A 27,354-nucleotide genomic window follows, 5' to 3' on the forward strand; every position below is an offset into this window, starting at 1 on the left:
TTCCAGAGACACAATCTATAAGTGATTTCATACAGGGCTGAAGGCATCCTTCTTAAAATGCCACCCTGATTGGAGTCCCAGAGAGGGCCAGTTGTGAATGGCAGCAGAGACCCACTGTCCCATTAGCGATGTTCTGGGACTCAGAGCTGGACAGAGGGACAACCTGTCCCTCACCAGGGAGTTTCTCTCCAGGGCATGAGCTGCAGAACCAAATCCCTCTGCTCTGGGACTTGCCACTCATACATTTGAAATTAAGAATTTCATTCATTTTTATCAAGATCTTGAAATGGGGTAATAAAGTTAGGTCATTGACTAGCCTAGTACAACGTGGGGAATGTAATAAAGGTGAAAGCAATAAAAAGTGGAGCTGCCAGCCACTCTGCACTGGCGAGGCTCTTGAGAAGTAAAAGTAATTATCACCTGCGCAACCTGGCCGGCCTACTCCATGTGTATGGAAGAAAACAATTTCAGAACTTTATTTCCTATATTGAATGTCGATAATTGGGTGTATTTATAAGTCTCGGTGGAAGAAAACAGCTTGTGATTTCAGGATGAGAAAACAGTCTTCCAAACAGTAAAAAACAATATATTCCCCATTTTCACACACACAAAAAGAGCTTGTTTCTTCTGATGTTTCGAAGGTGCTGCTGGAATGATTTGCCTCTGCGAAGCCACCGTTCCATTTCTCATCTTGAATTGCCTCGTAGACCCTGGCAGAGTACACAGCAGGGACCACTTCATCGGAGGTGGTGATGGAGGCTTCCTAGGGAAGGCCCCTCAGCTGCTGCCTGTCTCTTTTCTGCAGGACGATGGATGCCCAGGTGGGCCGGGCCAGGGGAGGGAGGAAAGGAGGAGGGGGACATAATGGGGGGGCTCCTCCAGGGCCTGGTAACGATAGCTGGGGTTTGGCCCTGGAGGACAGAGCAGACCATGTTGGGCTCAGGACCAGGAGATCTGGGGCTGCCACAGCTGCTGACACTGCAAAGGCTGAAGGCTGGGAACTGCCAAGACAGTGATGGAAAGCCAGCCACCTGGGCATATCATGCCTGTCACACCCCTTGGCTCTCTATCCAGGAAGCTGTTGGGTTGGAATATGTACCCTTGTCCCCATCACACACATATACCCCATTAGTTTTTTTTAGTCTATTTGGCACTGGTTTTCTCAGCCTAGTTTTCTATTTTCAGCAAAAGCCAACAAATAACCACAAAAATTCAAATGCCATCTGGTGTAGGGTTTTACCTTTTGAGGCTGGTGCCCCAGGAGGCTGGTAGAGATTCCCTTTTTTCCCCCCCTGGTGCTGGGAATTGAATCCAGGACTCATGCATGTTAAGCACATGCTATACCACTGAGCTGCACCCTGAGCGCTGCTATGGAGCCTCTTGCTGGCTCTTTCTTGTTCCCCCTCCAAGCCTGCTGAGCTTCTGTCCAAGAGATGGGCTTGGGTCCTGCGGCTTTTCTGCTCTGAACCTCAGTCACTCCTCACCTATGAAATAGCATGAAATCTGCTCTTCCACCCCATCCCTCCATGGTGGGTTCTTTGGGGTCAATGTGGAGGCCTCTTCTTTCTCGTTGGCCCACAGTCTGAAGATCCTGAGGGTAGGGTCTGGGTCCCTAGCCCTCATGGCATGCCCCATCATAGTGTGGCACCATGGGCCACAGTTCTGCAGCTGAGGGCAGAGAGCATCCAGGCCACCTCCAGCATGGTCCCACAGAATTTCCAGCAGATCAGCATCTTCAATATATCACAGAAGAAGAGTGGGGCCTGTGTCCTGGCTCTTCTAGGGGACACCCCTGAATGGCCCAAGGGTGGCTCATGAGTCAAAGTCTGGCTGTCCTGCCATCTCCAGGCAGCCAGACATCAGCAGTGTCCATGAAGCTACAAGGGAGTGGTGGCTACACGGAGCGGGTGAGAAAAGCAGCCCAACATAGTGTCACAGGGTTGAAGAGGAGTTGTCCCAGGATGAAGTAATGATGCTCAGGAGCATGGACACCTCCAGCAACCTCTCGGCCATCACAGGGAAAGACTGTTTCACGAAGGGCCTGTGACCTCAGAGGCGATGCTGATGCTTCCCTGTGTGAGGCATGAGCCTGCTTCCTTGTGCTCTCCCTCAGCTGATTTACACACTCCCACTCCTACTCTCTAAAATCAATCTTTCCCCAATTGCCTCCTGGCTCCCAGCAGCGTCCTGGGTCTGCCCTGCATGAATAACTATGCAATCTTCTCCTGCACCCTGAGCAGCTTCTCCCAGACCCCTGCCAGAGCTTCTGCCGGGCAGCAGGAGAGACGGAGGGGGCAGTTCTGCTGTAGCCTCCAGTGGGCAGTCCTGAGGGGTGGGGTGGGACTGGGGGGGGGCTAGAATCTCTGGTGGGGAAGGGAGAGTAGAAGAGAAGCCCTGCCTGAGTCTCTGACGGGGAGGGCTGAAGTGGAAGGCAGTGGTTGGGGTGAAGGTGCTACTCTCAGGGCGGCCCTTGCCTAGGAGGCCCATTGTCCAGATGGGCCTGGGTACGCAGGAGGGCCTCCTCCTTCCTGCCCACAGACTGAGGGTGCTCCATTCAGCAGGTGGGTGCTCTGCCCTTATTATTTTGCAAATATTTTGGGTAATTACTTCTTTTTCATATTAATAAGCACTCAGAACTGGCAGTTGCTTAATTTTGACACATTTTATACCAAAAGAAGTGGTGCTAGGGAAGGCTGTGATTATCTGGGGGCACGTTTTCCTTCTGTAAAGTGGCATTAATAGCTTTCTTGCACCCTTTATTATTTTTTAAAGGTATCCTTATTAGGGAGTTGAGTCTCTTCAGCTGAAGGTGGAACTACTAATAAAGGGGAGGTCCAAGGTCTCAAGGACACATGGACCTATGTGAGCTCTGGCATGTCACTTACCTCTCTGGGCCTCAGTTTCCTCATCTGTAAAATGGAATTAAGGGTAGTTCTTACTTTTCAGTAAGCTTTTGTGAGATTTCTATGAGCTAACATCTGCAAAGCATTTGGCCAGCGTCTGTAAATGCTCCAACTTGTTGGCAGCAGGGAGGGCAACATTTGTTTTCTGATTTCTCCTTCTCTGTAGGACCCTGAACTAACACTAGAGCCCAACCAGACAGAGGAGCAAGCTCTCCTGAACTCCTCCCCTGGCCTCCTCTCTAGCCTGCCTTCCTCCAGGTTCTTCTCCACTCTTCACTTGAGGGGGCTTGGAAAAGATCTTGCCAGACCCAATTCCAGACAGGCTTTGGCCTTTGCTTGCCTGAGGGGCTGCACTTCTCTCCCCACACTCCCACTCCTGGACGCTGAAGGTTCCTGTGGGTTCCTCCAATAGCCCCAGCCTTTGCTCAAGCCTTTCCCTGTCCCTGGGTCAGAGTCTAACTCCTCTCCTTCCCCACGGGCTCTTTATTCCTCAGTTCTTCCCGCGGGTGGGCTGGGACGCCCAGTTGGGAGCTGACCCAGAATCAAGGTGTCCATTGCCTCAGGACTCTCCCACCCACCTCGAAAAAGCATGGGACGCTACTCCCGCTTCGCCTGGCCCCTCGCCTGCAGCTGGGGGCTTTCCAGCAAGGATCCTCGCAGCCCTCCAAGCTCGTCTTCTGCTAGTGTGGGTGAGCAGGGAGCTGCAGGGGGCGGGGGGGGGGGTAGAGGCTCCTGGCCCCGCCCCCGAAACGCCCTTCCGGGCCCCGCCCCCTTCAGTGGGAGGGAGCTGGGCTTCAGCTGACACGACACTTCACGTGACGCTCTTGCTGCGTGAACATGGCGTCCTCCGCGCGGTGAGTGCTGCTCTTGCCCACCTGTGCGGAGAGGGGCCCTCGGTGTACCTGGCTGGACAGTGGGTCTGAGGCCTCCGGCCCTGGCTGGGCTCGCTGTGTGGCCGAGGGAAGCGCGCTGCCTCCAGATCGCTGAGCGGCGAGGTGCGCGCTCCAAGGCATGGCCACCGCTGGCGCTCAAACCTACCCTCCGCCCACTGGCCCTTGGGGTCTCCCTGGCGCCCAGGACTCATCTGCGACCTTGTGGCGGCCCCACGCTCTTTGCGGCCGAGGCGGGAGCTCTGGTGGGCGCTCTGGTTCACTGCTACGCCCCTCCGAGAGGAAGGTGGCAGCCTCAGGGCGCCAGATCTCCAGGCGCTTCCTGGGAGGGGGCATTGTCTGAGAAGGGCGTGGAATCTCTCTTCCAAGAGGGACACTTCCCCAGCTCCTTCAGGACCAGATGCCAGCTCCTCAGAGAAGACTTCCCTAACTACCTATCACACTTTTTGTAGCCCTTACTACTTGGTTAACTGTGGAGTACATTCGTTTGTACTTGTGTCTTCTCCCCCATTTAGCGTGAAAGGGCAGGGCCTTACTAGTTCAGAGCCCTGCACACAGTAGGTGCTCCATTATACTGTATTGCAGAATGAAAGGAGGAAGGACTGTGGACCGATGGGCTCATCCAAGTGTTGGGGAGAATATCCCAGATGAGGGAACATCTGAGTGGAACAAAGGTGAAGAGATAAAGATTGAGAATTCAGACTGCCCTGGAGATAGGAAAGAGTGAGGTGCATCTCTGGCCTAGAAGGTGTGGTGGCCCAGGTGGCCTCTCTTCAGGACTTTGTCCTGAAGGGCCGAAAGACTTTTAATTTGCTTGGGTCTGCATTTGATAGTTTCTCCTTTTTTTTTTGGTGGTACTGGGGACCGAACTCAGGACCTTGTGCTTTAGAGGCATGTGGCAACACCACTGAGCTAAATCCCTGGCCTTTGGGTCTGCTTTTGAAAAAACTTGCTCCCTTGGACTAAGTTGAGTGGGTGGGAGTGTCAGCCTGGTTGGCAGGGGACCAGGAAATGTAGGAATAGGAGAGAGTAGCACCCCAGGTATCAGGTTGGGAACTAAAATCAGAATGGAAAAACTGGTGGTCAAATGCATCTTTTTGGGCAGTGTGGCAGAATGCAGCAAAGTGGTTCTCAGTTGGTCCCCAAGGTCGGGAGGACTTCCAAGGTGCAAGTCAAACATTTATTGGGCACCCCTAGGAACAGCATTGGGCCTATCCATAGATGCTCACAGGCCTCAGGGGCAGATGGACACATGAGTCTGTCATCTGTGTCTGTCTCTGGTCTTGGTGGGTGTGTGTGGAGATGGGCTCTGAGGTCAGGGCAAAGTGTGGGAAGGCTTCACTCCCTGGATGGTCTTTGTGCTAGACCTTAAACAACAAGATACATTTCAGGTAGAGAACTGTGCAAAGTTCCAACAGGGTGCCAGGGATCTTGGGGTCAGAGCTATGAACCTAGCTTATGGCCCTGTCTTAAGGAGCAGAGTAAGAAATAGATACGGACTTGGTATCTGGTGTGGGTCTGTTATCTCTCTATCTGAACTGGCCAGGTGGTCACAGGGGCTTTGAGGGGCTGCACTTGGTTGAGAGTGCCAGGCTGGCCTAAGGCCTGCCTACTCCTTCCCCAAAGGAATAGACCAAACTGGTGATTTGGAACTGGGCGGAAGGCTCTTGTAGCAGAGCTGGTTCTCTGGCTCATCATCACACAGGATGGGTGAGATGGAGGTTTTGGAGCGCTGCCATATTTGAAGGGAGACCTGACAGGTGTGGGTGCTTCCAGAGCTGTCCCAGGCCTCCTTGGGAAAAGGCATCCCAGGCTGGTACAGGGCCTCCCTCAGAGACTTAGAGCCTGAGGCTAAGCCAGAGCCCAGTGGCTTCCTTATGGGGAGGAGGTTTGAGTGTGTTCCAGCAAAGGTTGAGCACTCACAGCAGCAGCACTCACAGGGAAGCTCAGTTTGTCATGCATAATGAACCATCTAGTACTGGCCACTGGCTTCCAGGGAGTTGGATTTGGTTGCCTACAGGGACCTACCAGAGTGTGGGATGGGAGGTACCATGTGATTGGTGCTTGGTGAACTGGTGCCACACAAGTGAAAGAGGTACTTGCTCTAAATCCAACATCCTGTCCTGCTTTCCTGGGTAACCCTCAGTGACTGAGGAAGCAAGATATGGTTGGGAAGGGGAACAGGATTCCAAGGAGAAATAGGAAGAAGTAGCTCTAATTCTTTACATGCCTGGTGCCCAGGGAGCTAGGGTTGCCAGCCTAGAAGAAGCAGCAGGTGAGCTGCCCTGGGTATGTACCTGCTGGGGCATAGGCCAGGCCAGAGTCAGCATTCTTCTGGAGAGAAAGTGGAGGAGTCAGGTTCTTGGCCAAAAGCCTGTCCCTCCCTGATGTGAACCTTGTGCTCCTGAGCAAAGGCCTCATGCTGACCCTTGAGGGTAAGGGTAGGTAGGAGTGGTTCTGTGTGAACCAGGCTGCCTCTTCCCCAGCCCTGATCCTGACTCTGTCCAACCCTCTCTTGGGCCCAGTGTGTGTTGGCCCCTTGATCCTCCTCAGGAGAGAGGGAGGTGGGGCGGAGCATGCTGACCACCTGCCTTCAGATCATCTCTAGCCAAGTGTCCTGCCTGGCCTTGGATGGTCAGGTAGCCATTGGGCTTCGTAAACATCTATTCAGTGCCTGGCCCTGTGCTGTAGGCTGAGGGTGGGAAAGCAGGCAAGTTCTTGGCTGACCTTTATTGCTGGGTGCTTAGCAGTGTGGCCCTATCCAGAAGTGACTTCACATTCAAGTGCAGGAATCTTGTTCTCATCTGTGCCGTGGATCCCATGACCATCAATAAAAATTTTGTGTTTCTATAACAAAATATTTGAAGAAAAGAGGTTTATTTTGGCTCACAGTTTTAGAAGCTTGACCAGCTGACTGCATTTATTGAGGGCCTTATGATGCTTCATAATGTGGCAGATGCCATCTCATTGGGCACCAAACCTCCAGCAGTGAACCTTTGGGGAGAAACCATATCCAAACCATAGCAGGACCCTTCTTGGCTTATCATTATTATAATTACTAGTATTTGTGGTACTAGAGTTCGAATGCAGGCCTTTGCACTGAGCTACATCTCCATCCCTTTTTCTAATTTTTTTTCCCTAGAGGGAAAACTAAGTTGCTAAATTGCCCAGGCTGGGCTCTAACCTGTGATCCACTTGCCTTGGCCTCCCAGAGTGCTGGGATTACAGGCTGGCTGGTATAATGCTTTTAAATGTATAGATAAATGACAGGATTATAAGGGAAACCAGTGATATGTAAATCAGTTACCAAAATATTAAATGTGTGATACAGTGATGTGTGTTTCTTTATCAATACTTTAAATAATAAAAGCTAGCAGAAGGTTTCATAACCCCTTTAATTTTGAAGTAGTGATGAGCAAAGGTGATAGCTTGAGGTACTGTAACAGCAGTGCTGTGAAATGAAAGGACCTGTGATTTTTGTAGGTGCTAGATTCACACACATTGCTGATACTGAGTCACTTAGCTTAATCACTGAAAAATATATAAATTTGTATTGGAAGCTGAAGAAAGTAAAGATACGGTTTTTTCTCACCAGAATAGATGAAGCCTCTAAATTCTATGTGAGGATCCTCAGAGGTCTGTGGGTCTTAGGTCAGAACCCTGCAGGGGCCCACTGAGGGGAGAGGAGATGGTGGCACTGACACAGTCGCAGGTTGCATGTGACAGGGATGGGTTTCAGGGGCAGTGGTGTCACACTCTCCCTGGGGGCTGACACCACGTTAAGGTACTCTGCTTTTTGCTCTTGACCCTTGGTGATTGGTCAGGGAGGGCTGGCCCCTGGTTTTCTTCGAGGCCCTGGAGCTGTTGACCCACCAGCCTCTGTTACTCCTCCTGGGCATGCTTGTGCTCTTGGGTGCTTGCAATAAAGTATGCCTTTTGCCCTGGGATTCAGAGATGGTATGACTTCTACTTTTTAAATTCTGGGGCCCAGTTAACAAACGCTCCAGCAGAGACAAGTTGGAGATACTGTATTTTATTGGTGCTACTTTTGCTGAATTTGCAGGTAGAAATCACCTGCCTTGATTCTGGACCTGACTGTCTTTCGGGGGGCTTGGTTTATGCTGTGAGCAATCAAAAGCCGTATCTCTATAACCCTTGATTTGGGGTGTTCTGTAATAAATGTATGGCTGCAGAACGTTGTTTTACCTGATGAGCTGCCCTCCTCAGGCCCAGCACCCAGCACAGGGTGGGTTGTGTTCTGCCTGAGTCCTGCATGAGGAGTAAGTGCAGTCACCTTTCAGTGTCCAAGGACCCCCTCAGACATCCCAATCCACAGGTGCTCATGTCCCTTGTATGTGATGGCCAGGAGGCCCCAGTCTGTGCCCAAAAGGATTTAGGCTTCTCAGGAAGCTCTGGACAAGAAGAGGCACAGTCCTTTGGAGAACCTTCCAGGTATGTGGCTATGGGCCAGCTAGAGGCAGCACTTGCTGTACTTAAGCAGGGAAGCCAGTCAGAGGAAGGAGAGTGGGGAGAGATAAGGTGACCCGGATTGGGCATTTTAGCCAGTGGTGCTGTTGAGTGACTTTGGCTGGGGCCCCAGTGTCGTTGTCTCTGTGCTGATGGGGAGTCCACAGAGACAAGTGTCTCCCCTCTGTCCCCCTCATAGACTTTACAACAGGAGGGGAAAGGGTTAGGGAGGCCTTGGGAGACACCTGGGCATGGCTGCTGGCAGTTGCACTTTCAGTTCCTGCCTTCAGGGCCAGGCTGGGGGCAGTCATGTTTACAGCTATCACCAAGTTCTCGCTGCCCTTTCATCCTTGTGAGCTTGGCAGACTAGCAACCCTGGTGGCTTGGGCCCACCCAAAAGTCTGTTTACCCTCCTGGGAAGAAGAAAGGGCACGTGCCTGGGAAGGGGAAGTGAGGCTTTAGTGCCATGTCATGTGTGGGGTGTTGCTGACCCCTCCACCCTTCCTGGCCAGCAGAGGCTGGAGGGTCCACTTCCTATCCCTGGAGCTGATGCAGCACCTTCTGATCTGCACAGCTGGGATTGTGGCCTCGTGTTGACTATAACAGTTATGTACTCAGCAGATAGTTATTGAGGCCTTGCTGTGTGTCAAACATGGTGCTGGACAGAGGACCCAGCAGTGACCAAAGCAGGCCCAGATGAGTGGGCGGAGACCATAGCACCAATAAGAACACATTAGATTTAGGTTAGAGGTGAACATATCGCTTCACTAGGGAGCTGGTCTGAATCCGGGAGTTCACTCAAGGGTGATGAAAGAGAGTTTAATGCAGGGATGGTTTACAGGTTATGGGAACCTGGGTGGAAAAAAAGGGAGGGAAACTAGCTGTTCACAGTCCCAGGGAGGGCTGCACTGTGGCCCAAGGTGGCCTGGCTGAAGCTGTGGCTGGGTAGAAGGACTGCACAAAGGCAGGAGGAGAGAATTGCAGGTTCAAAGAGGAAAGCCAGGGAAGACTATCCTTAGAAGGTTGCTGGAGGGCAAGATGTACGGGGCCAAGATGTGCTTGTGTGTCACTGCTGTGAGAGCCAGGTCCTTTGAGGGTCCCATGTGAGGTGCCTCGGGTCTTCTTCATGGCTGTGGGCTGTGGGGGAAGGTATTACTGCAATCCCCAGGCAGAGCCCTCTCTGCACCAGCTCTAGGCTGTCCCTGCCTTCCTTGGGCTCTGTGATCTGTCCCCTGGCCAGGCCCTGATTTCACACTGCTTTCCAGCTGGCTTGCAGGAGACTGCTCTTCCTTCCTCCTTTGGGTCAGTCTTTCAACAGATATCTAAACCCACTTTTCCCTTGTCCTTATGGAACTTAAATTTTGCCTAAAGAAATAGCAAGCAGATAGCAAATAAGTTAAATAGTAGTGAATGCTCTAGAGAAAGCAGGGAGCTAAGGTTTGGATGGGTACCCACGAAAAGCTGCTCCTTGAGGAAGGAGGCATTTTTGCAGAGGTGTGTGTGGAGTATGAGCTGAATGAGCCGTGTTGGGGCACCTTCAAGAAGAACATTCCCTTAGGCAACAGCAGCAAAGCTTTCTTGTTGTCTAGGGAAGATGGAGAACGCCCATGCTGCTGTGGAGGACACCAAGGAACACGAGGGGGGCCCGGTCCCTCACCATGTGGGGGCTGGGGAGTAAGTACACGAGGAAGCCAATGAAGGGAGGGAGCTGAGACCCAGAGAACATCCCGGAGTTTCTTGAAATTGTCCTGGCATCCTGGCAGGAGGGGCCAGCGGGCTACTGTGGGGGAAGGAATCAGATTGGGGCTGGGGAGTGTGGATGGTACCGCTGATGGCTTTGCTAGAGAGAGAGAGGGAGAGAGAGAGAGGGAGACAGACAAACAGAGACAGAGAGACAGGCAATGAACACACAACATACAGATGACCTGAACAACCATCACGGTCGAGGTACCTTGCCTTTCTGGTGGCACAAGGAAATAGGCTTGAGCCTGTGCTGGGGCTGCTGAGTCTGAGGTACCTGGGGTCTGAGAGGTGTTGTCAAGGGGCCAGGGAATCTGTGAATCTGAGGGGATGTTATCAATCGAGGCACTGATGGGGTTCGGGTTTGCTGAAGGAAGGTGAGGGAAAGTCTCAGGACTCAGCCCTGGGGCTCCAGCAGGGGGTTGTCCCAGAACGGAGGGAGACTAAGGCTGGAGGAGCTGTGTTGGGCCTCATTGTGTGTGTGTGTGTGTGTGTGTGTGTGTGTGTGTGTAGGGGGCTGGGGACAACCCAGGCTGTGAGGTCAGTGACTTGTAGGGAAGGGAACAGAATGCAGGGTGCATGGTGGGGAGCCAGTGTTGTCTGGGTCAGGTCTTCTGTTTCTGGTTGGCCCAGCCTCTTGGGAAGCTCTGTGCAGATGGAGGGCTCCTGCAGGGTACATCTGAGAGCCATCTCTAACCACTGCAGGCTTTCCCTCCATGGGCTTCCCCTACCCTCCAGCTGAGCAGATCCTGCTGTCCCTCATTCTGATGGTGGATCAGGTGCTCATGGACACAGGAGGGTAGGATGTGGATGACAAGCCCCAGTGGTTGTTGCACAGCGCCATGAGGGGCTGTCTCTGGGTCACAAGCAGGTGACATTCTAGCCAGCTTGCCATGCGTAGATTGGAGTTCCCCAGGGGCCCAGACCATGGGTGATGGATGCACTTGGAGGTGCTAACAGGTCTCCATGGTGGCATGTGCTCTTGTCTTTGCAGCCCTTCCTTTTCCTTAGGGAATGAGACTTTGAAGGTGCCGCTGGCCCTCTTCGCCCTGAACAGGCGTCGTCTGTGTGAGCGTCTGCAAAAGAACTCGGCTGTGCAGGCTGGTTCGGTGGTGGTGCTGCAGGGCGGCGAGGAGACGCAGCGCTACTGCACTGACACCTCAGTCATCTTCCGCCAGGTGAGTTGTGTCCGCCCACCCGTGGGCCTGTCTGCCTCCAGCACCTGGCTGGGAGGTATCGGGCAGTGGGTATCTCACAAGGATCCTGGTGGGGCCCCATGGAGGCAGTGAGGGGCCAGGGAGCTCATATTTGGTGGATCATCAGCTCTCAGCGATAGTTAGGGGCAGAGCTCTCACCAGCCAAAGTCAGCTCTTAGGTCAAGCTACAGAAAGACTATGTTCCTGGGGAGCAAGCAGGCAAAGCTTCATGGAGGAAGCAACAGTCAGTATGGGCCCTAAAGGCCAGGTAAATTCAGACATTTGGGAGGATGGTGTGCACAAGAGTGGTGCTACTGTGACCGAGAACCCAGAGGAGTGAGGTACAGATGGGGAAGCTGAGTTCCCCAGGCCAGAGTCTGTCTGCAGTGAGGAGGACCGGGAAGAGGCATGTGACTGGGCTGATTATTTGAGCAGGAATCAGAGGCCCGGGCCTCCATCCTGGCTTGGCCAGTGCTGATCCTTATAATCCTCCTTGGGCTCATTTTCCTCCCTTGGGAACTGGTCCAGGGTCTCCTTGAGATTCTGAAACCAAAGACTGGCTCTTGGCTGAGAATCAGCGGCAATGCTCAGTCCCCAGAAACAAGGACACTTGCCCAGGACCCGAGGGAGGCCCAGAGCTGGGCATCCTCCTGTTGATCCTAGCATTGCATTTACTTTACAGATGAGGACACTGAGGCCCAGAGGGGGAACAGCCTTCCCAGTGGTGGAGATGGAATTAGAGCCCCATTTTCTGACTTCATGTCCAGTGGTTTTTCTTCCTACTGCTGTGCCCAGAGCTGGGGCCTGACCTCAGTGCGAACTTCAGAACCTCCCTAGGGTTAGGTGGAGTCTAGGGATGTGGCTGCTAGTGGCTGCATCAACGGTGGGCCCTGGGAGTGGGAAGGAGAGTGTAGTGTGGAGAGGAGGTGGTGAGACCTGGCCCCTCCAGCTGGATCCTGGCCACCACCGTAGGGGACAGATAGGCTGAGATCTGCTGCCAAGAGCAATTGCAGAGGGTTTTGTGTGGAAAGCTCCTACCTGAAGGGCTTCTTCCCTCTCCTCCATTATTCTTTATTTTTTTATTTTTTATTTTTTTTGGTACCGGGGATTGAACTCGGGTCCTTGTGCTTTCGAGGCAGGCACCAGAACCACTGAGCTAAATCCCCGGCCCCTTGCCCCATTATTCTTGTAGCTGTGAGTCTGCAATCCCCCGCTGCCAGAGTGGTATGGAAGCCTTAAGTTTTCTCTCCTTTTTTTTTTGGTACTGGAGGTCAAACTCAGGACCTTGCGCTTGCCAGGCAGATGCAGCGCCACTGAGCTAAATCCCTGGCAACTTTTCTCTTCTTGAAGTTCTTCTTGACACTTCCTGAGATTCATGTATTCTTTTTAAAAAATGTTTTAAATTTATTTTAATGCAATACAAGTATATATTAATAAAGAAAATATAAAACAGTTCTATAAAAATGTTTTGATAATAAAAATAATTAGAGAACAATGGTAAATGCACTGTGTATCATGCTTTTAAAAGAATCTTTTCAATTGCTAATCTATCAAGTCATTCCTAATAATACTATACCTTTTTTTGCATAAAATATTTTAATTATTAACAAAGTATCTCACACTCAGTACAATTTCTTCCTATTTCACAATATCTATTATATATTTTGGTCCTTATTTACACTTTCGGTTTCTCACACCAGAGAGACAATACGATATTTATACATGTGTGTTCAATTTATTTCACTTAAGAATATGCTTTCAGGGTGCATCCATTCACCTAGAAATGTCTCGAGTTTACTCTTCTTGTTAGAAACCAGTCACCTAGCTGGGTGTGGTACTGCAAGCCTGTTATAATCCCAGGACTCTGGCAGGCTGAGGGAAGAGGAACACACATTGAAGCCCAGCTTGAGCAACTTAGTGAGACCCTGTTTCAAAATGAAAAATAAAAGAATAACTGTGAATGTAGCTTAGTGCAAAGGCCCTGTACTGGTCCTCAGTTTGATTCAGTCCCCAGTACCACAAACAACAAAAACAGCCAATTTCCTAAATTCAATGTAGACTCCCTTCCTGGTGTCTCAGCAGAGCTCCTCCACTTCATACCCGGGGGATGTGTTTAGCTCAGTGACATTCTCAGCTGCCCTCGGGGTAGGAGGGGAAGTAAGAAGTCCTAAATGGGGTAATGCATTTTAGTGTAGAAATCGAGCTGGAGGTGTGGTGCTTTGAGCTGCTGTGTCCCAGCAAGTCCAGGCCCGGGCCTGGGGGATGTGGGTGTGGGAGGGCTGGGGAACACAAGTGAAGCCTCCATCATCAAAGAGGACTGGAGGCAGGGTCACGGAAGTCACCAGGCCACCCCTGCCAAACTGACAGGGCGAGATGGAGAGCCCATTGCCGGAGCTAGAAGCCAAGTGCAGAGGTGGAAGGGCTGTGTGGGATGGAGGTCTCATTTCTAAGAGGAAGAGGGCCCAAGTCCTTCTCTGGAAAGGAAGCACCCCCATTGCTGCTCACCTCCCTCTTGAGCCTCGTGTTTCTGCTCACTGGTGATGAGCCTCCCTGTTCCCCCACAGGAGTCCTTCTTCCATTGGGCATTTGGTGTCCTTGAGTCAGGCTGCTATGGCACCATCGATGTTGACACCGGCAAGTCGACCCTGTTTGTGCCCAGGCTTCCTGCCAGCTATGCTACCTGGATGGGAAAGTAAGTAGCGGTCCCTGCATTGTTACTGTGGCTGCTGACCACTGGCTGGCTGGGGTGGTAGGACAGGGGTGGGAGCGTAGGGCCTGGCCTGTGGGTGGCTGGAGGCAGAGAACAGGAGGGTTGGTGGTTGGGCCCTTTCCAGCACCTCAGAGGCACAGTTTGCTGACCTTGAAATTGAAGTCTCCAGTTTAGTTAAAATGCCTGGGCCTAGGGACTGGTCACTTCCCCTTGGCCTTAGGTGGGTGGAGTGGGCCGACATACGCCCTTGTGGTAGATTTGTCTGCGGTCAGGGAGAGCAGTCTGGGGGCCTCCCTGGAGCTCTGCCACTCGTGTGCAGGGCATTACATCATGCCTGTCTCTGGCACAGTTGAGCCTGTCTTTTGTTGGCTGTGAGATAGGGTGCAAGCTTGGGACTGTGGTCTGTGACAGGTGTGGGTGCAGAGTCTGGGCTTGCTGCCTTGGGAGAGGCTGCCTTACCTGCACCCCATCCTTGGGCCCCCTCCCCATCCTACCAGCTTGGGCCCTTCTGGGAGCCAGGGGCCATTCCTGCCCACTCACAGGCGCGAGGCCGTGGCTGTACTTAACCAGGGATGTTTGAGGTGATCAGAGGATCCCTCTAAATACTCCCCACCTTCCAGCCTGTCATTTCTGCCTGGAGAGTGATTATTCTGAGCTAATGTGTAAATTGCAGCCTTCACTGCCTGGAGCCCCAGAAGGCTTATTACCAGGTGGTCTGTGAGTCTGTAACTGGTTTGAATGACAAGGCACCTGGCTGCTGCAGGGACTCTGCAGTGGTCCAGAGCCCTGTAGAGTTTGCCCAGATTTCCTCTGCTTTGCCTGCCAGCCCTTTCTGCCCTTCCTCTCAGGACCCTTCAGTGCAAGGCCACAACATCCGTTGTTGGTCTTGGCCTGTTGTTGGGGCTCTTCTGCTGTCTCGGGGTGCAGGGTCTAGGCCCACAAGTGGGTGTCAGTTCTGCTCTGAGGCCACTTGGCAGAATCCTGGCCTGGCCCAGGGCCTTCAGCTTTGCTGGGAAGACTTGGCTTCAGGCAGAATTGGCAGCAGAAAAGAAGCAGGCTCTGTTTCTCCTGGGGGATGTTTCCCAGGCTTGGCCCTCGGGAGGGAGGGTGGGGAGTGGACACGCCCCATGTAGCTGGTCTTTGGAGGGAATGGCGGGGCTGCCACTGAGAGGCCTCACCTGATACCACCTTCCCTTCCTATTGTCCTTTATTTCCACCTTTATTCCATTCATAGCTGCCATGTTATAAAGAGGAATCAGTCTCTTAGCATGGTGATGTGACCAGACTGGGCCTTGCTCTTGTTGGAGCTGCAATCGGAAGCTGAGTTTGCCAGCGGTTCAGCATGGCCTCCATGGGGAGGTCACAGGGCTCATGAGTGGCCTAGTCACTGAATAGGGCTCCAGTTCCTTCCTATGAAACGACAGTGACACTGCTGGTGAGGCATCACCAGGGCTGTCCTTACAGTTGTGGTCAGTGTGCGATGATGACATTTGTGACACGGATATGAGGGGCGATGATGCCAGGGGACAGAAATGGCTGCAGCAATGATTTTGCACAGTGGCTGTCAAAAAGTGGAATCTGTTTTCCTTCCTGCTTGACCATGGTCAGGACATGAGTGCGTGGCTGTGGTAGTGTTGCTGTGTGAGTTCTGAGGCTAGACTGTAAGGTGTACTGTAGCTTCCACCTGGTTCCCCCTCGGGTGAGTCACCTTGAAACAGCGGCTCCACCATGAGGAAGCCGGGACTGGTAGCCAGCACCAGCTTCAGACTCTAGTGAGCCTCCCTATGGGTCCAAGCCCAGCCTCCAGGTCTTTCTGCCTAGGTCCTAGATGTCATGAAACAGAGCTTAGCTCTACTCTCTGGACTCTTGAGTGTCCGTGATCGTGAGAGGTGGTTTTCCCTCCACTAAGTGTCCAGGTAGCCCTAGTAACTGGAACAACCTTGATGAAGAATTTAGATCTGGTCTCTGTAAGAGGATTTTCTCAGAATCCTTTCTCCACCCTGATGTCACATGAGCTCAGTTGTGGCTTCGGCCCTTCCTGTGAGTGGCATGTCTTGGTTGTACAGTAATTGGGGCCTTAGCTCAGTAGCCTTTGGCTATGGGTGGCACCTAAAGTTTTGACCTGGCTGGCCCCTGAGCCTCCCTGTGGCTCAGCCTTCTGGCTCAGAGCTTGCTGAGATGTCTCACTGCTCAGAGAGCTGGCTCAGCAGTTGTAGCAGATGCCTCCTGCTGTAAGCTGTGAGCTGTGGGGATGGACAGTGGTGGAGGAACACAGCTTCAGGGAGGGTTTGATCAGGGTATCAGCACCCCACCCCCAAGTTTCTGTCTGGAGAGGTAGAGGGGTTCTGAGTTAATCTTCTCTTCTATTTTCTTTTATAAAGAGCTGGCTCTGGCAAGAAATCAGAGAGTGCCTGCCCATGGGTTGAGAGTGGACGTCCTGTGGGGCTGTGGGAGGAGGGGCTGCCTCACAACTCCACCACCCAGTGGCTAAAGTTGAGCGAATGTCTTCCCACACCCACCATCTGGGGAGCCAAAGGGCACTTGACTTGAGGGTTGAAATCCCAGCACCTGATTGGTCAGGGAACAACTGTTAGCCGTTGGCTTTCCTGGAGTGTACTCTTCACTAACACAGGAATAATATTCTGTGCCTTGGCCACAGCTGGGTTCCAGAGAGGCTGTTAAAAGTTTTCCTTTCATCTGGCCCTGCTTTGTTTTGCCAGCTCATGTCTAGTGCAGCTAAACAGCCTTGTGTGAACAAGAGAGTGCAGGTGGGTCTGCAGGATTGTTCTCCCTGGTGGAAAAGGCTCCATGTGCGCCCTGGGCAGACCAGACCCGCAGCCTCCATCCTAAGGGCAGGTCTGGCCCCACAGCTGAGATGGGTCTCTCTCTGTCTTCTGCAGCCTTGGAGCCCTGCTATTGCCACCCCCAGCAGCCCTCTCCCTTCCTCTGCTCTGGGCTGACCTTGTCCAAGTCCTGAGTGTTTGGGAGAGAAGGCACAGATATAATGGAGCAGGGACAAAGGGGCTAGTTTTTTGGGCTGAAGTTGGGGAGTGGCCAGATCTGCTGTGTGTGGCTGCTTCCAGATCCTCTTGTGATCAATAGGGCACTGAGAATGAGGCTGATGGGATTACCTGGCCTTTGCAATCAAAACCCACCAAACTGAACATTTGACCTTCAGCTCCTCAGCTTCCTTTTGAGTCAGTATCTGATGGCTTTTGAAAATCCATCTGGCAGATACTGCAACCCAAAGTCACCCAGGGAAACAACACCCCTGTCTGCAGGATCTGCCGCTTCCTGTGTAAACTGTTCAGCTGTCAGTGCCACAGACACCCAGGGGGCCATTGGCAGCTTGGTGCTGACCTGTTCTCACCCCAGCCCCTTTTTGGAGCACAAGGGTGGTAGCTTCTAATTCAATTTTTTTTTTCACAATCTAATTCAATTTTATATGGAGTGTTTGCTCACAAACGTGTGATGCCTTTTGGATATGAGAGTGCTTTCTATCATATTCCATCAGAATCAAACTTAGCCAGTTTTGGCTGCCGGGTATCTGGGGTCCTCAGAGCAGGCAGGAAATTGGCTCTGTGTTTCAGTGCCCTAGGCAGCTTCGGTGAGTGATTTGGGGCTGAGAGGGAAACCCTCCCAGAATCTCTCCAGCTTGGTTGTGTTCTGTCCCCACACCTGGGCAAACCCTGGAAGGAGAGCCAGCGTGCCTGGCCTAGGTTTGCAGGAAGGTGGTATTTGGCCTCCTGAGAACAAGCTGCCCAGGAGGAAGAGCAAGTGAATTTCTCCAGGCTGAGGACCTGAGGTTCTGGCCTAGCTCCTTTATCATGGGGGTCAATGTGGGGTGTAAGTGGGCGGTGGCTTTGTGTGGTGGGATGTGTGTGCAGCTGTGGAGGGTGTATGTGGTGGGATATACATGGGCTATTTTTGGCCTGGGGGATGTGAGATGAGTAGTGTGTGTTTGTGGGTTTTCACAGCATTGTCCCCCATGCGCACAGACCATGGGTCATAGGGACCAAGCCTTCCTCAGTCTCACTCTGGCTGCCCAGACTCCCTCTGCTATCAGGGAGGATGTGTGGGGCCCTCTTTAAGGGACAGAGTCTTCCTGAGAGGGGCTGAGGGGCTCTTTTGGCTCTTCCTGGGCAGCCTCCACCAGACCCCTCAGCACCTAATAATCTCTAGTGCTGTGCTCACCCTGGGTGAGGTGCTGTCTTGATTACTTCTCCTTAGGGAGTCACTGTCCCTCTGGTGGGCCTGTCTGAGCCTGAGCGTCTTGGAGGAAGGGCTGCCACTCGCCCACAGGAGAGGTCTCCATGATCAGGTGCCTGCATTGCCCTGGAAAGGGCTGCTTTCTCTTTGACAACCTAATGACATCTTGAAATGGTTGCCGACTTCCACTCCAGAGCAAATGCCAGCGCGTTCTGCTGTGAAGGGAATGAAAGGCAGCGGCATTGTTTGGAGCTGAAGGCAGGCTCTGGCTACTGGAAATTGATGGTGACTGCTGTAATTTGGCCCTATTACTTATTCATTAACTGTATGCAGGTGGTCAGCCAGCCGACAAGACTTGCTCTTTGAAATTTCATTTTCTAGGGGGCTCCATCCCATCTGTGTTGGGTGGCATTAATTTCATGTCTCCTTCCCACATGAAGCCTCTCACAGGGTGTTTGTTCGTGCTCACTGCACAGGGACCAAGCATCAGTTCTGGCTCTGAACTTGAACTCATGCCTGGGCCCAGCTGCTGGCAGAGCAGGCATACATGGGCCAGTGTCCGTGAACATGGATCCTGTCCAGGACTTCTCTCTCCTCAAAGCTGTCCCTTGTACCTAAAGGGGAGAGTCTGGGATGGGGTGAGCTTTCTTCCTGACCCATCCTCTCCTGGTCTGGTTCTTTTTATTCTGTCTTCCATATGTTGTGTCCTAGAATGAACTGTACTTGCTGGACTCCAGACTCCAGATGGGGTGGGCTGTGGACCCTCCAAGTGGCCACCTCCTCTCCTGACCAGCCTGGCCCTTGGTGGGTTCAGAGCCACCCAGTGACCTCGCCAACCAGCTTGGCAAGGCTCATGTGGACATGAACCTTTCCAAGTCATAGCCACCAAGCCTTCCATGACTGGTTTGAAGTGGCAGCGTGACATTTAAATGATTATTACTATAATTAACCCCAAAATATGAAAAAATAAGTACTATTCCAACTTAATTATCTCTGCCCTTTAAAAAAGAATGAAATATACTGTTCAGACAAGATGCTTGCAGCTCTTCAGATTTTTTTGTTTGTTTTTGTTCCTTTTTTGGTGCTGGGGATTGAACTCGGGACCTTACACTTGCAAGGCAGGCGGCACTCCAGATTTTATCTGTCGGATGGTTACTCCCGTTGAGAACCAGGTCTACAGCAGGGGAGGCACTTTGTGGCTCCTGAGGCCCAGCTTGCACTCCGTCTAGCCTGTGTCTTCCACATCACTAAGGAGGGGATCAGGGTGAGGGGAGCTAGTGCTTGAGCCCATGTCTTCTTGTGTTGGGGCAGAGCAGCAGGCTCTCCTGTGGGCTGGCTGCCCCTTCCTCTACCTTGGCTCCCATGGTCATTTGCATGGCTTATGGCCACCACCTGAAGAGTGGATAGGTGAGCACACAGCTCTGGCACCACATCACAGCTCCCCTTTGCTCCCACTTCTTCGAGTTGTTAAGCCTTTGACCTTGGGCACACTGCCTGGAGACCTCTCCAGGCCTCTCCTCTGGCCTCCTAACTATGGCTTATCTAGTAAGACTTGTCAGGTGGGTGGCCAAAATGCCTTCTCTAGGGGAGCTGTGGGGGCTGTTCTCAAAATCAGGTCTTTTTTATTTCCCGTATCTGTTGGCAGTTTGCTTTCCACACCTGTCACAAGTGGAGGTGATGAAGTGACATGAACCAGAGCTGGATTTGGGGACTTGCTGAGGATATAGGCCCCTGTCTGCCTGGAGCTGGAGTGGGCAGATTGGATGTGGTGGAGAAAACCCAGAAAAGCATTTTGGTGATGACCCTCTTGCTTTTCTGGCTTATGCTTCTGTGGTGACTACAGGGTCAGGGTCCACTCAGTGCCAAAAGTGTCAGTGCTCAGCAGCTGAGGGTCTACAAGCTCTCTGTCAGCCAGCCCTTCAGCTGGGAGCTCCAGAATCCAGGTGAGGTGTGTGTCACCTGTTTCCACCCTGAGCTACTTGCAGCTGTGCTAGTGGAGGTTGTCAGACGTTGGCCATTTAACTTTTGAGTCCTGTCTCACGTGGAAGCTAATGTGATTGAATTGTGCAAATTTAATTAACAGTAAGAGCTTGATACCTAGTGATCACTTCAGAGAGGCAGAAAGAGAGAAAATTCAAAGGGCATTGTGGGCTGCAGTGAGTGGCTGATTGCAGAGACCAAAGTTCATTGACCTGAAGTGAGTTTTCTACCTGATCCAGTTTTCGTGTGGCTGTGAACTCTCTGCTACTGGTTCTACAGCCCACCCCTAAGCCTCCAGTCCCAAAGGTCTCTCCCTCCCCTCTTTCACCTGAGGCTCCCCAGGAACCCCTCTCATCTACATACCCCACAAGGGCCCAGGAAGCAGAATCTGAAAGCCATCTGCTTTGCATTTCCTGTGGAATGTGAAACATGCTGATGACTACATGAGCCCATAGGCATTCTGGGAGTAGGGTGAGGTTGGGGATAGTGACGCTGTGGAGCCCAGGTGTGGGATGGCACAGGATGGTTTGTACATGAGTCACTGGACTTGGCTGGTGACAGCCTCTCCCCCTACAATCAGTGTGTTCCTCCGTATGTAAGCTCTGTTAGCAGCAGTGACATTGAGTCATCTGGTGATGGGGGAGCCTGGGGCTGGGGTGGGGGTGGCCTGCTGGACCCAAGCTGGAGGTCTGCCCAGTGGAGCTGTGACCCAGGGTCTCATCATGAGGTAGGCAAGGGCTGCCAACCTCATTCACTCTGTCTCTTCTCACCGGCTGGTTTTACAGGATTGATGAGTGAGCTTCACTTTTTCTCATCACATTGAATAACACTGATATTGACTTAGTTAAAATGTTAATTTGTTATCTTTCCTTTAAAGAGATTCCACGGAAGACTAGGAGGCAGCTTGTTTTGTGCCCCAAAGGGTGGGGCCCATTGGCTGCCGCTCTAACTCTGGTATAAAGGGAAATGGTGGGTGCAGGGGGCATTGTCTGCATCTGCTTGCTCCAGGTAGCCAGGGGAACAGAAGAATGGAAACCAGCTGGTGTGGGGTTGCCAAGGGAAGCAGGTGTGAGTCAGTAGTCACTCTCTCTCCCAGTGTCCTTTAAGCTTGAGTCTGTGCTGGACAGAGCCAGCTTGGTGCCAGGTGCCAGCTGTGACCAGGATGGGTGCGGCTGTGTGACTTGTGCAGGGTGGGCAGGACAGTGCCCATACCAAGCCTTGACCTTGGCATTTCTTGTGCTTCCTTTTGAGGATCCATTCCAAGGAGCACTTCAAGAACAAATATGCTGTGGATGATGTCCAGTACACAGATGAGGTAAGTGGCTGACACCCCCCCCCCCAGCAGCTCTGGGTTACCAGTAACTCTTCCGCTTCAAGACTTCCTCTCTCCCGCTGCCACAGCCCAAGGACCTTGTCACTTGGCTGTCCGGCCCTCAGGAGCATCCCTGCTCAGAAGTAGCAGGCAGGAAGCGTACGACTCAGACCTCTGATCTGAGGAAGCCAGTCTTGGCCTGGGCAGTGCCTCTCACTCAAGTGAAGCACCTGGCGACCTGGATTTTGGCCATTGAGATGCACTAGAGGAGGACATCTCTGAGAGTTGGGCTCCTGCAGTGGGGACACAGGTCTGATCAAAGTTACCCCTAGGCTTGACCTGGGCCTCCCCACAGGCCCTCACCAGCTGCAGGTGCCATTGTTAAAAGAGCCCAGGGCTATAGAAGGCTGGTGGGGTCAGCTGAGGTTAGGGCAGGGCTCTGACAGAGGTGTGAGCCCAGGCGGGAGTCCCATAGTTTAAGTGACTAAATGAACAAGACCCCCCAACACTGCAGCCATTGCGTAGCACACAGAAGACCCCTCTGCTCAGTCCCTGGGCACTGACACAACCCCTATATTCTTTATAAGTCTGTGCTGAATAGAATGGGAAACAGTCAGAAATCAGTGACAGTCACTGGTGGTCTGACCCAAACCTGGCAGGATCAGCTGGGTGGGGGCCCTATGGCCACCTTTCCCCAGACATGACTCATATGTGGACACATGCTAAGAACTGGAGCTGCAGTGTGAAAGTGGCCAGGGGTGGCCAAGTAGCTCCCCCTTGCCCCGGGGCAGGAAACAATCTGTGTCAAGGGATGACATCACCAGGTAAGAAGTGGGTTCCCAGGGATTCTGGCCAGGTACGTAGCACTGTGAGGAGCTGGCCTCTCCACTCACTGTTGGGGTCCCCCTGGCCCTGCCTCCTTGCAGATGGACAGCTCTCCTTGACCCCACGCAGACATCCTCAGCACCATCCTGTGCATAGGCAGGCCCAGTCCCACCTTCAATTTTGTAGTTCTGGAATGCCATTTTTAGTTCAGATCTTCCCTTGAGCTTCCCTCCCCCGAGCTCTTGGGACCTATTGACATCGTAGGTACTGGCTGGGCTCGGATCTGTAACCTGCCCTTTGTTGTCTCACGTTATGTCTTAAAGGCCTGGTTCTTTCCCTTCGATGTTCTTCTTGCACTGTTTTTGCCCAGTCCCAGGGACATTCAGGGCATCAGAGGCAGTTGAAACCCAGGGCTTCCCCCAGCAGCACAGGGGATAGTCGCCCACAGGAAGTAACTGCGTGGATGAATGGTCACTGAAGCATAGTGGTACCTCGTCAGGGTATCCCGAGACCACCTCAGTGATGAACTGCTCACGTCCTTAAGCCCTAAAGGACTGTGTCTGCAGTACCTTCTGCCCAGTTGGATCATGGAGAGTAAGGCAGCTTTTGATGAATCCTTAGGTTGTAGGGACAGGGGTCTGTAGACAAGAAAGTAGAATAGGGGCCTCCTTAGGTCTTCTAGTTAATTCTAGTTAGGAGTTAAAAACAAACTTTACTAGAGAGATTCCCTGAGAAGCAATTCAAGGACAGGGGTAGAGAAGGAGAGAAAAACCAGATAAAGAAAGGCACCAACTGACATTGGAACTTGCACCAAGAGACCAGAAAAAGAGCTGACAGGCAGGACACAAGAGAGAAAGCCAGGTGCACAAATGATAAGCCACCCCTACCTCCAATAAAATATAGGATAAACAAAGAGGAAGGCTAAGATAGGATATACTCACATCTATGCACTACTGTATACATACACACACACACACACACACACTCACTCTAGAGTCACTAGGGTCATGATAGAGTACAGTAGATATCCACATGCCCCTTACTAAGCTTGCCCCCTTGCCAACTAGCTGCCCAACCCAAAGATAAAGCCTTAAAAGGTCAAGGACAAGTAAACAGAAAGAAGATAGGTGTAGAACACCGAAGAAATAACGTTAGGCAAGGGTGCCTAGAAGCCAGTGCAGCTACGACAAATTCTGGGTGGATGGGGAGGAAAAGCAGCCAAGAACAAAGGCCCGAAGGTCCACCATCTTTCTGGAGCCACTACCCTGATTCTCTCTTATCAGGGTGGCTGTCTATCTTCTCCTTTCTCCCCCTTCCTTGTCCTCTTTACATTACAAATAAAGTGTCTTCCTTTAATTAAACTTCGTCCCTCTAATTTTTGGGATTTTTTTTGGTTTTTTTGGTACCAGGGATTGAACTCAGGTCCTTGCGCTTGCACAGCAGGCGGTGAAATCACTGAGCTAAATCCCCGGCCCCACGTCCCTCTCGTTTTTTATTGGGGCTGAGTTACCACCCTGGTGGGCTGCTTGGACAGCAGAGCAGAAGTATGCATCCCCCAGATGCGACATCTTTGGTTCCTGACCAGAAGCCAGATGTGACAGTGTCATGTAGTTTCAGCACCCGACTTTTGAGGGTGACACATGATGTCTAAGAGTCTGTTAATACATAAATGACCTGTTTTATTGGTCTTTGTGTACAGGATCTAAAATAGACTGAACATTTATTTCATGCCCCAATGAGGTCATTTGCCACTTACTTTATATTTCTAAGTCCTAGAGAGGCAGAGACCTGATCATCCTTTATTCTCATTTTTTCCTGATCCTCTTCTTTGTCAGGTACCATCCCTATAAAGGGCGCCTTAATGTCACTGCCCTTTGGGACCTTCACCTTTCATACTTCCTTAGTATGAAACCTGGAGGGAGCAGCCGGGATGGGACTTGTCTCAGGGACCTGGGATGGGTTCTGTCTCAGCCGGGCCTCTGCTACTGAGTCAGAGCCATCTATGGGACACAGACTCCCCAGTCTGACATTTTTGCCTTTCTAACTGGGAGAAAATTCATCTCCATTTATACTGTGATTTGGGGGATGTGGAAGAGAGCTGGTCTCCAAACGCAGGACAGTAGAGGAAATCTTAGGTGTCAGAACAGGGAAGTCCTTAACGATAGTATAGAATGACAGCCTCTCAGACCAGCTCTTTCTTAATCTTTATTGATAAGGCAGAATTTTAAATGAAGGCTTCAGTAGAGTTCAAAGGGCAGAATCACTTTAGGGTTCTGGAGTATCTGCAGCGCCCCATCATCATCACTGTCAGTGTTGATCAGTTTGTTACTGTTATGCCCACCATTCTCATTGGCAGCGAGGGCTCATGTTAACAGTGGGGCAAGTGCTTCACACTGAGGTGGCACCTGCAGGTCCCGGTAACATCAGTGACTTACATGGATCCCTTCATCCTTCCACCCTGTCCTGTGATGAGCTGCAGCTCCAGCCCCATTTCCAGCAGAGGAGGTGGAGGCTGACAAGTGAAAGGCCTTGTGCTCCATCCCACAGCTGGGGGGTGTAAGCATTGGAATGCATCCCTGGGACCTCCAGACCCCAGATGCCGTGTGCTCCAGGCCTACCTTTGCTCTGTCAGAAATGGGGGGCTGCTACAGGACACTCTGGTCAAGGTGACACAGGCTCTCAAGCACCTTGGTTTTACATAGTTCAAAATAGAGCCTGCCCCAAAGTGCAACCTGCTGGATGGCACGGGGAGGCGGGGAGGTGCCCAAGCCTGCTCCATCGGGGAAGGTGGCAGGGGAGGGATCTCCAGGCTGGTTCCATACTTCTCAACCCCATCTAACTTCAGGCTGCCTTAGCCATTTTGGCAAATCGCAGACTGCAAGCAGTGGATGATTATCTCCTCTGAAAAAGGGCAGGAAACCCCCAACCCAGGCCATGGCCGGTCCCTTGATATGACATATAATGGAAGCCTGTCTCTCTAGTTTCCCTCCTCTTCATGGAGGAAACTAAGCTGAACTGTCGGGCAGGTAGCTTCCCTGAGAAGGGGCACTCAGGAGACCCTGGATGGGCTGTGAAGCCCCTGTGCAGGGACTGGTGCTCCTAACCAGCAGGGTGGAGGGTGTGTTTTGTGCACTCGTCTTCTCTACGGCACTGAGCAAATGATAGAAAGTGCCAGAGTCATTGATTCAGATGCAGGCAGGATGAATGAAAGAGAAGCAACCAGCACACTGCAGGGATAGATGCCGCCTGCCTCTCAGCCTCACATGGAGAGACATCAGGGAGTCGTGGGACCAAGGAGAGCCACCATCCTTTGAAGGGGCTGCTGCACTTCAAGACTGCTGTCCAGGGGCTGCTAGATACTGCACTTATTTCAGAGTAGCTGCACATTCATATTATTTGTGATGTTTCCATTTTAAAAACAAATTCTCAATTTTGAAAGCATGGCAGGCCACCAGTGTTCACTAATGTTTCAGGAGACTGCTTTGAGTGATGGTTTATTTTCAAGAGCTCCGGTGCCTGCAGGGCAAAGCCCTGCCCCCTGGGACCCTGTGGGCTTTCTGGGCTACACTGGGAAAGGCCTGTCTGGTCCGTGTGAAGAGTACCCACAGGCTTGTACGGGCACTGGCTAGGAGATATGTGGTGTCGGTGGGAAGCCCCTGCTTGTCCCCAGGGCAGGATCCAGGCCCACAGGGCTCTGATGCGTTCTGCAGGTGCCCATCCACCATGACCCACCCAGGAGGCCAGGCTACCGGGGAGATCGATGCTGGCCGTGGCTTGGAGCAAGGCAGGGGTATTTAACAGCCCTGGTTGGGAAGAGCTGATGGGTCCCCAGTGGCCACTGCTCCATGGAAATGAGGCCCTGGGTTGACAGAACTGAGCTGTCATGTGTGCTAGGGCTGCATTTCAACCCAGTGACACACAGCTGTGCCATGTTCCCTAAATTTTTGAGGCACAGGATCATGGTGTGCAATGAGAGCGTAGTGCTAATGGGTCTCCATGGGGAAGGGCAGATGGAGCTGGGCCAGGAGAGGCTTTGCAGCCGCGGAGGTAACCAGGGCCCACTTAGGCAGTGTGATCAATAAAAGATGCTGCCCTGCCCAGGCTTGCAGACACAGCCTGCTCTCTGTGTCGGACCTCGATCCATCTGAGCGTCATGCAGCCGGTGAGGGGAGCTTTCTCTTCCATTATTCCTAACCAGCACGTCCAGAGAGTTGTTGCGGAGAGAAAAACCATCAGCCCACACATTTGTTATCCAGCTCCTCTCTCCCAAGGACAATAGCAGATACAATCCCCAAGTGCCTTCTCGCTCTCTGATTCCGCTGCTGTAATTGATGGAATCGTTGTGTGCTGATGAATGTAGACCCTTCACATCAACGTAACAACACACCCAGGGCCTGACACGTGCAGCTGTGTTCCTTTAATGAGGTTCCCCCTCCTCCAGGAGGGACTCAGCTGAGCTTTTCCTTTGTGCAGCAAGGAGGCTGAGGGGCTCAGTCACTCTCAGAGCAGTTCCTGAGTGAATGAGGGAGGGTCCAGGCAGGCAGAGGGAGGTTGGTATATTCAGTACTTGGGCATCATAAACCTTGACAGAGTATATGGCTGTTGACCCTGCACAGTGGTTCAACTGAGTCACATTTGGTTTCTTTTTCTTTTTTAAAATGGGCTCAAACTTGTGATTCTCTTGCCTCAGCCTCCCGAAGTGCTGGGATTATAGGCATGTACTTACCACCCTTAGCTAAGGAATTAAATTTTAAGGAAATAAAGCCTTGTATCCCAAAATGCTCATCACAGTATTATTTATAAGAGCCAATCATTAGAAGTAATTTAGGTGCTCAATACAGGAATGCATAAATGAATTATGCTGTGTCCACTAAGAGAGACTTATACAGCCGCAGGTTCAAATCTGGGCTTTGCTGTTTCTTACCTGTGAACTTGGGCGAGTTCCTGACCCACAAGCCTGTCGCATCTGCGAGGTCTGGACATTGGGAGCACCATCTTCGTGGGTGGTTAAGTGAGATGTGTGTAGGATAACTGACACAGGCCGTAATCAAGGACTTACGGAGCATTATCATCCCCATGGGTGGTGACTGTTAAAAATTGTTTGAAGAATATTTAATGACAG

General features: G+C 52.0%; 1 protein-coding gene across 1 annotated transcript in view; it reads left to right on the forward strand.

Moving 5' to 3' along the window:
- The first annotated feature begins 3,668 nt into the window (after window positions 1-3,668).
- Pepd (peptidase D) overlaps window positions 3,669-27,354 on the forward strand; it is a 121,774-nt gene continuing 98,088 nt past the window's right edge. Inside the window, exons 1-4 of the mRNA XM_004858914.3 lie at window positions 3,669-3,757; window positions 10,995-11,178; window positions 13,761-13,888; window positions 21,347-21,410. Of these exons, the coding sequence (XP_004858971.1) occupies window positions 3,741-3,757; window positions 10,995-11,178; window positions 13,761-13,888; window positions 21,347-21,410 (393 nt within the window). The 5' untranslated portion in view covers window positions 3,669-3,740. The remainder of the gene's footprint in view (window positions 3,758-10,994; window positions 11,179-13,760; window positions 13,889-21,346; window positions 21,411-27,354) is intronic.

Source organism: Heterocephalus glaber, unplaced genomic scaffold, assembly GCF_053883595.1.
Source record: "Heterocephalus glaber isolate CG9 unplaced genomic scaffold, H.glaber_assembly_v1.0 deba00001561, whole genome shotgun sequence".
Classification (NCBI taxonomy): domain Eukaryota; kingdom Metazoa; phylum Chordata; class Mammalia; order Rodentia; family Bathyergidae; genus Heterocephalus; species Heterocephalus glaber.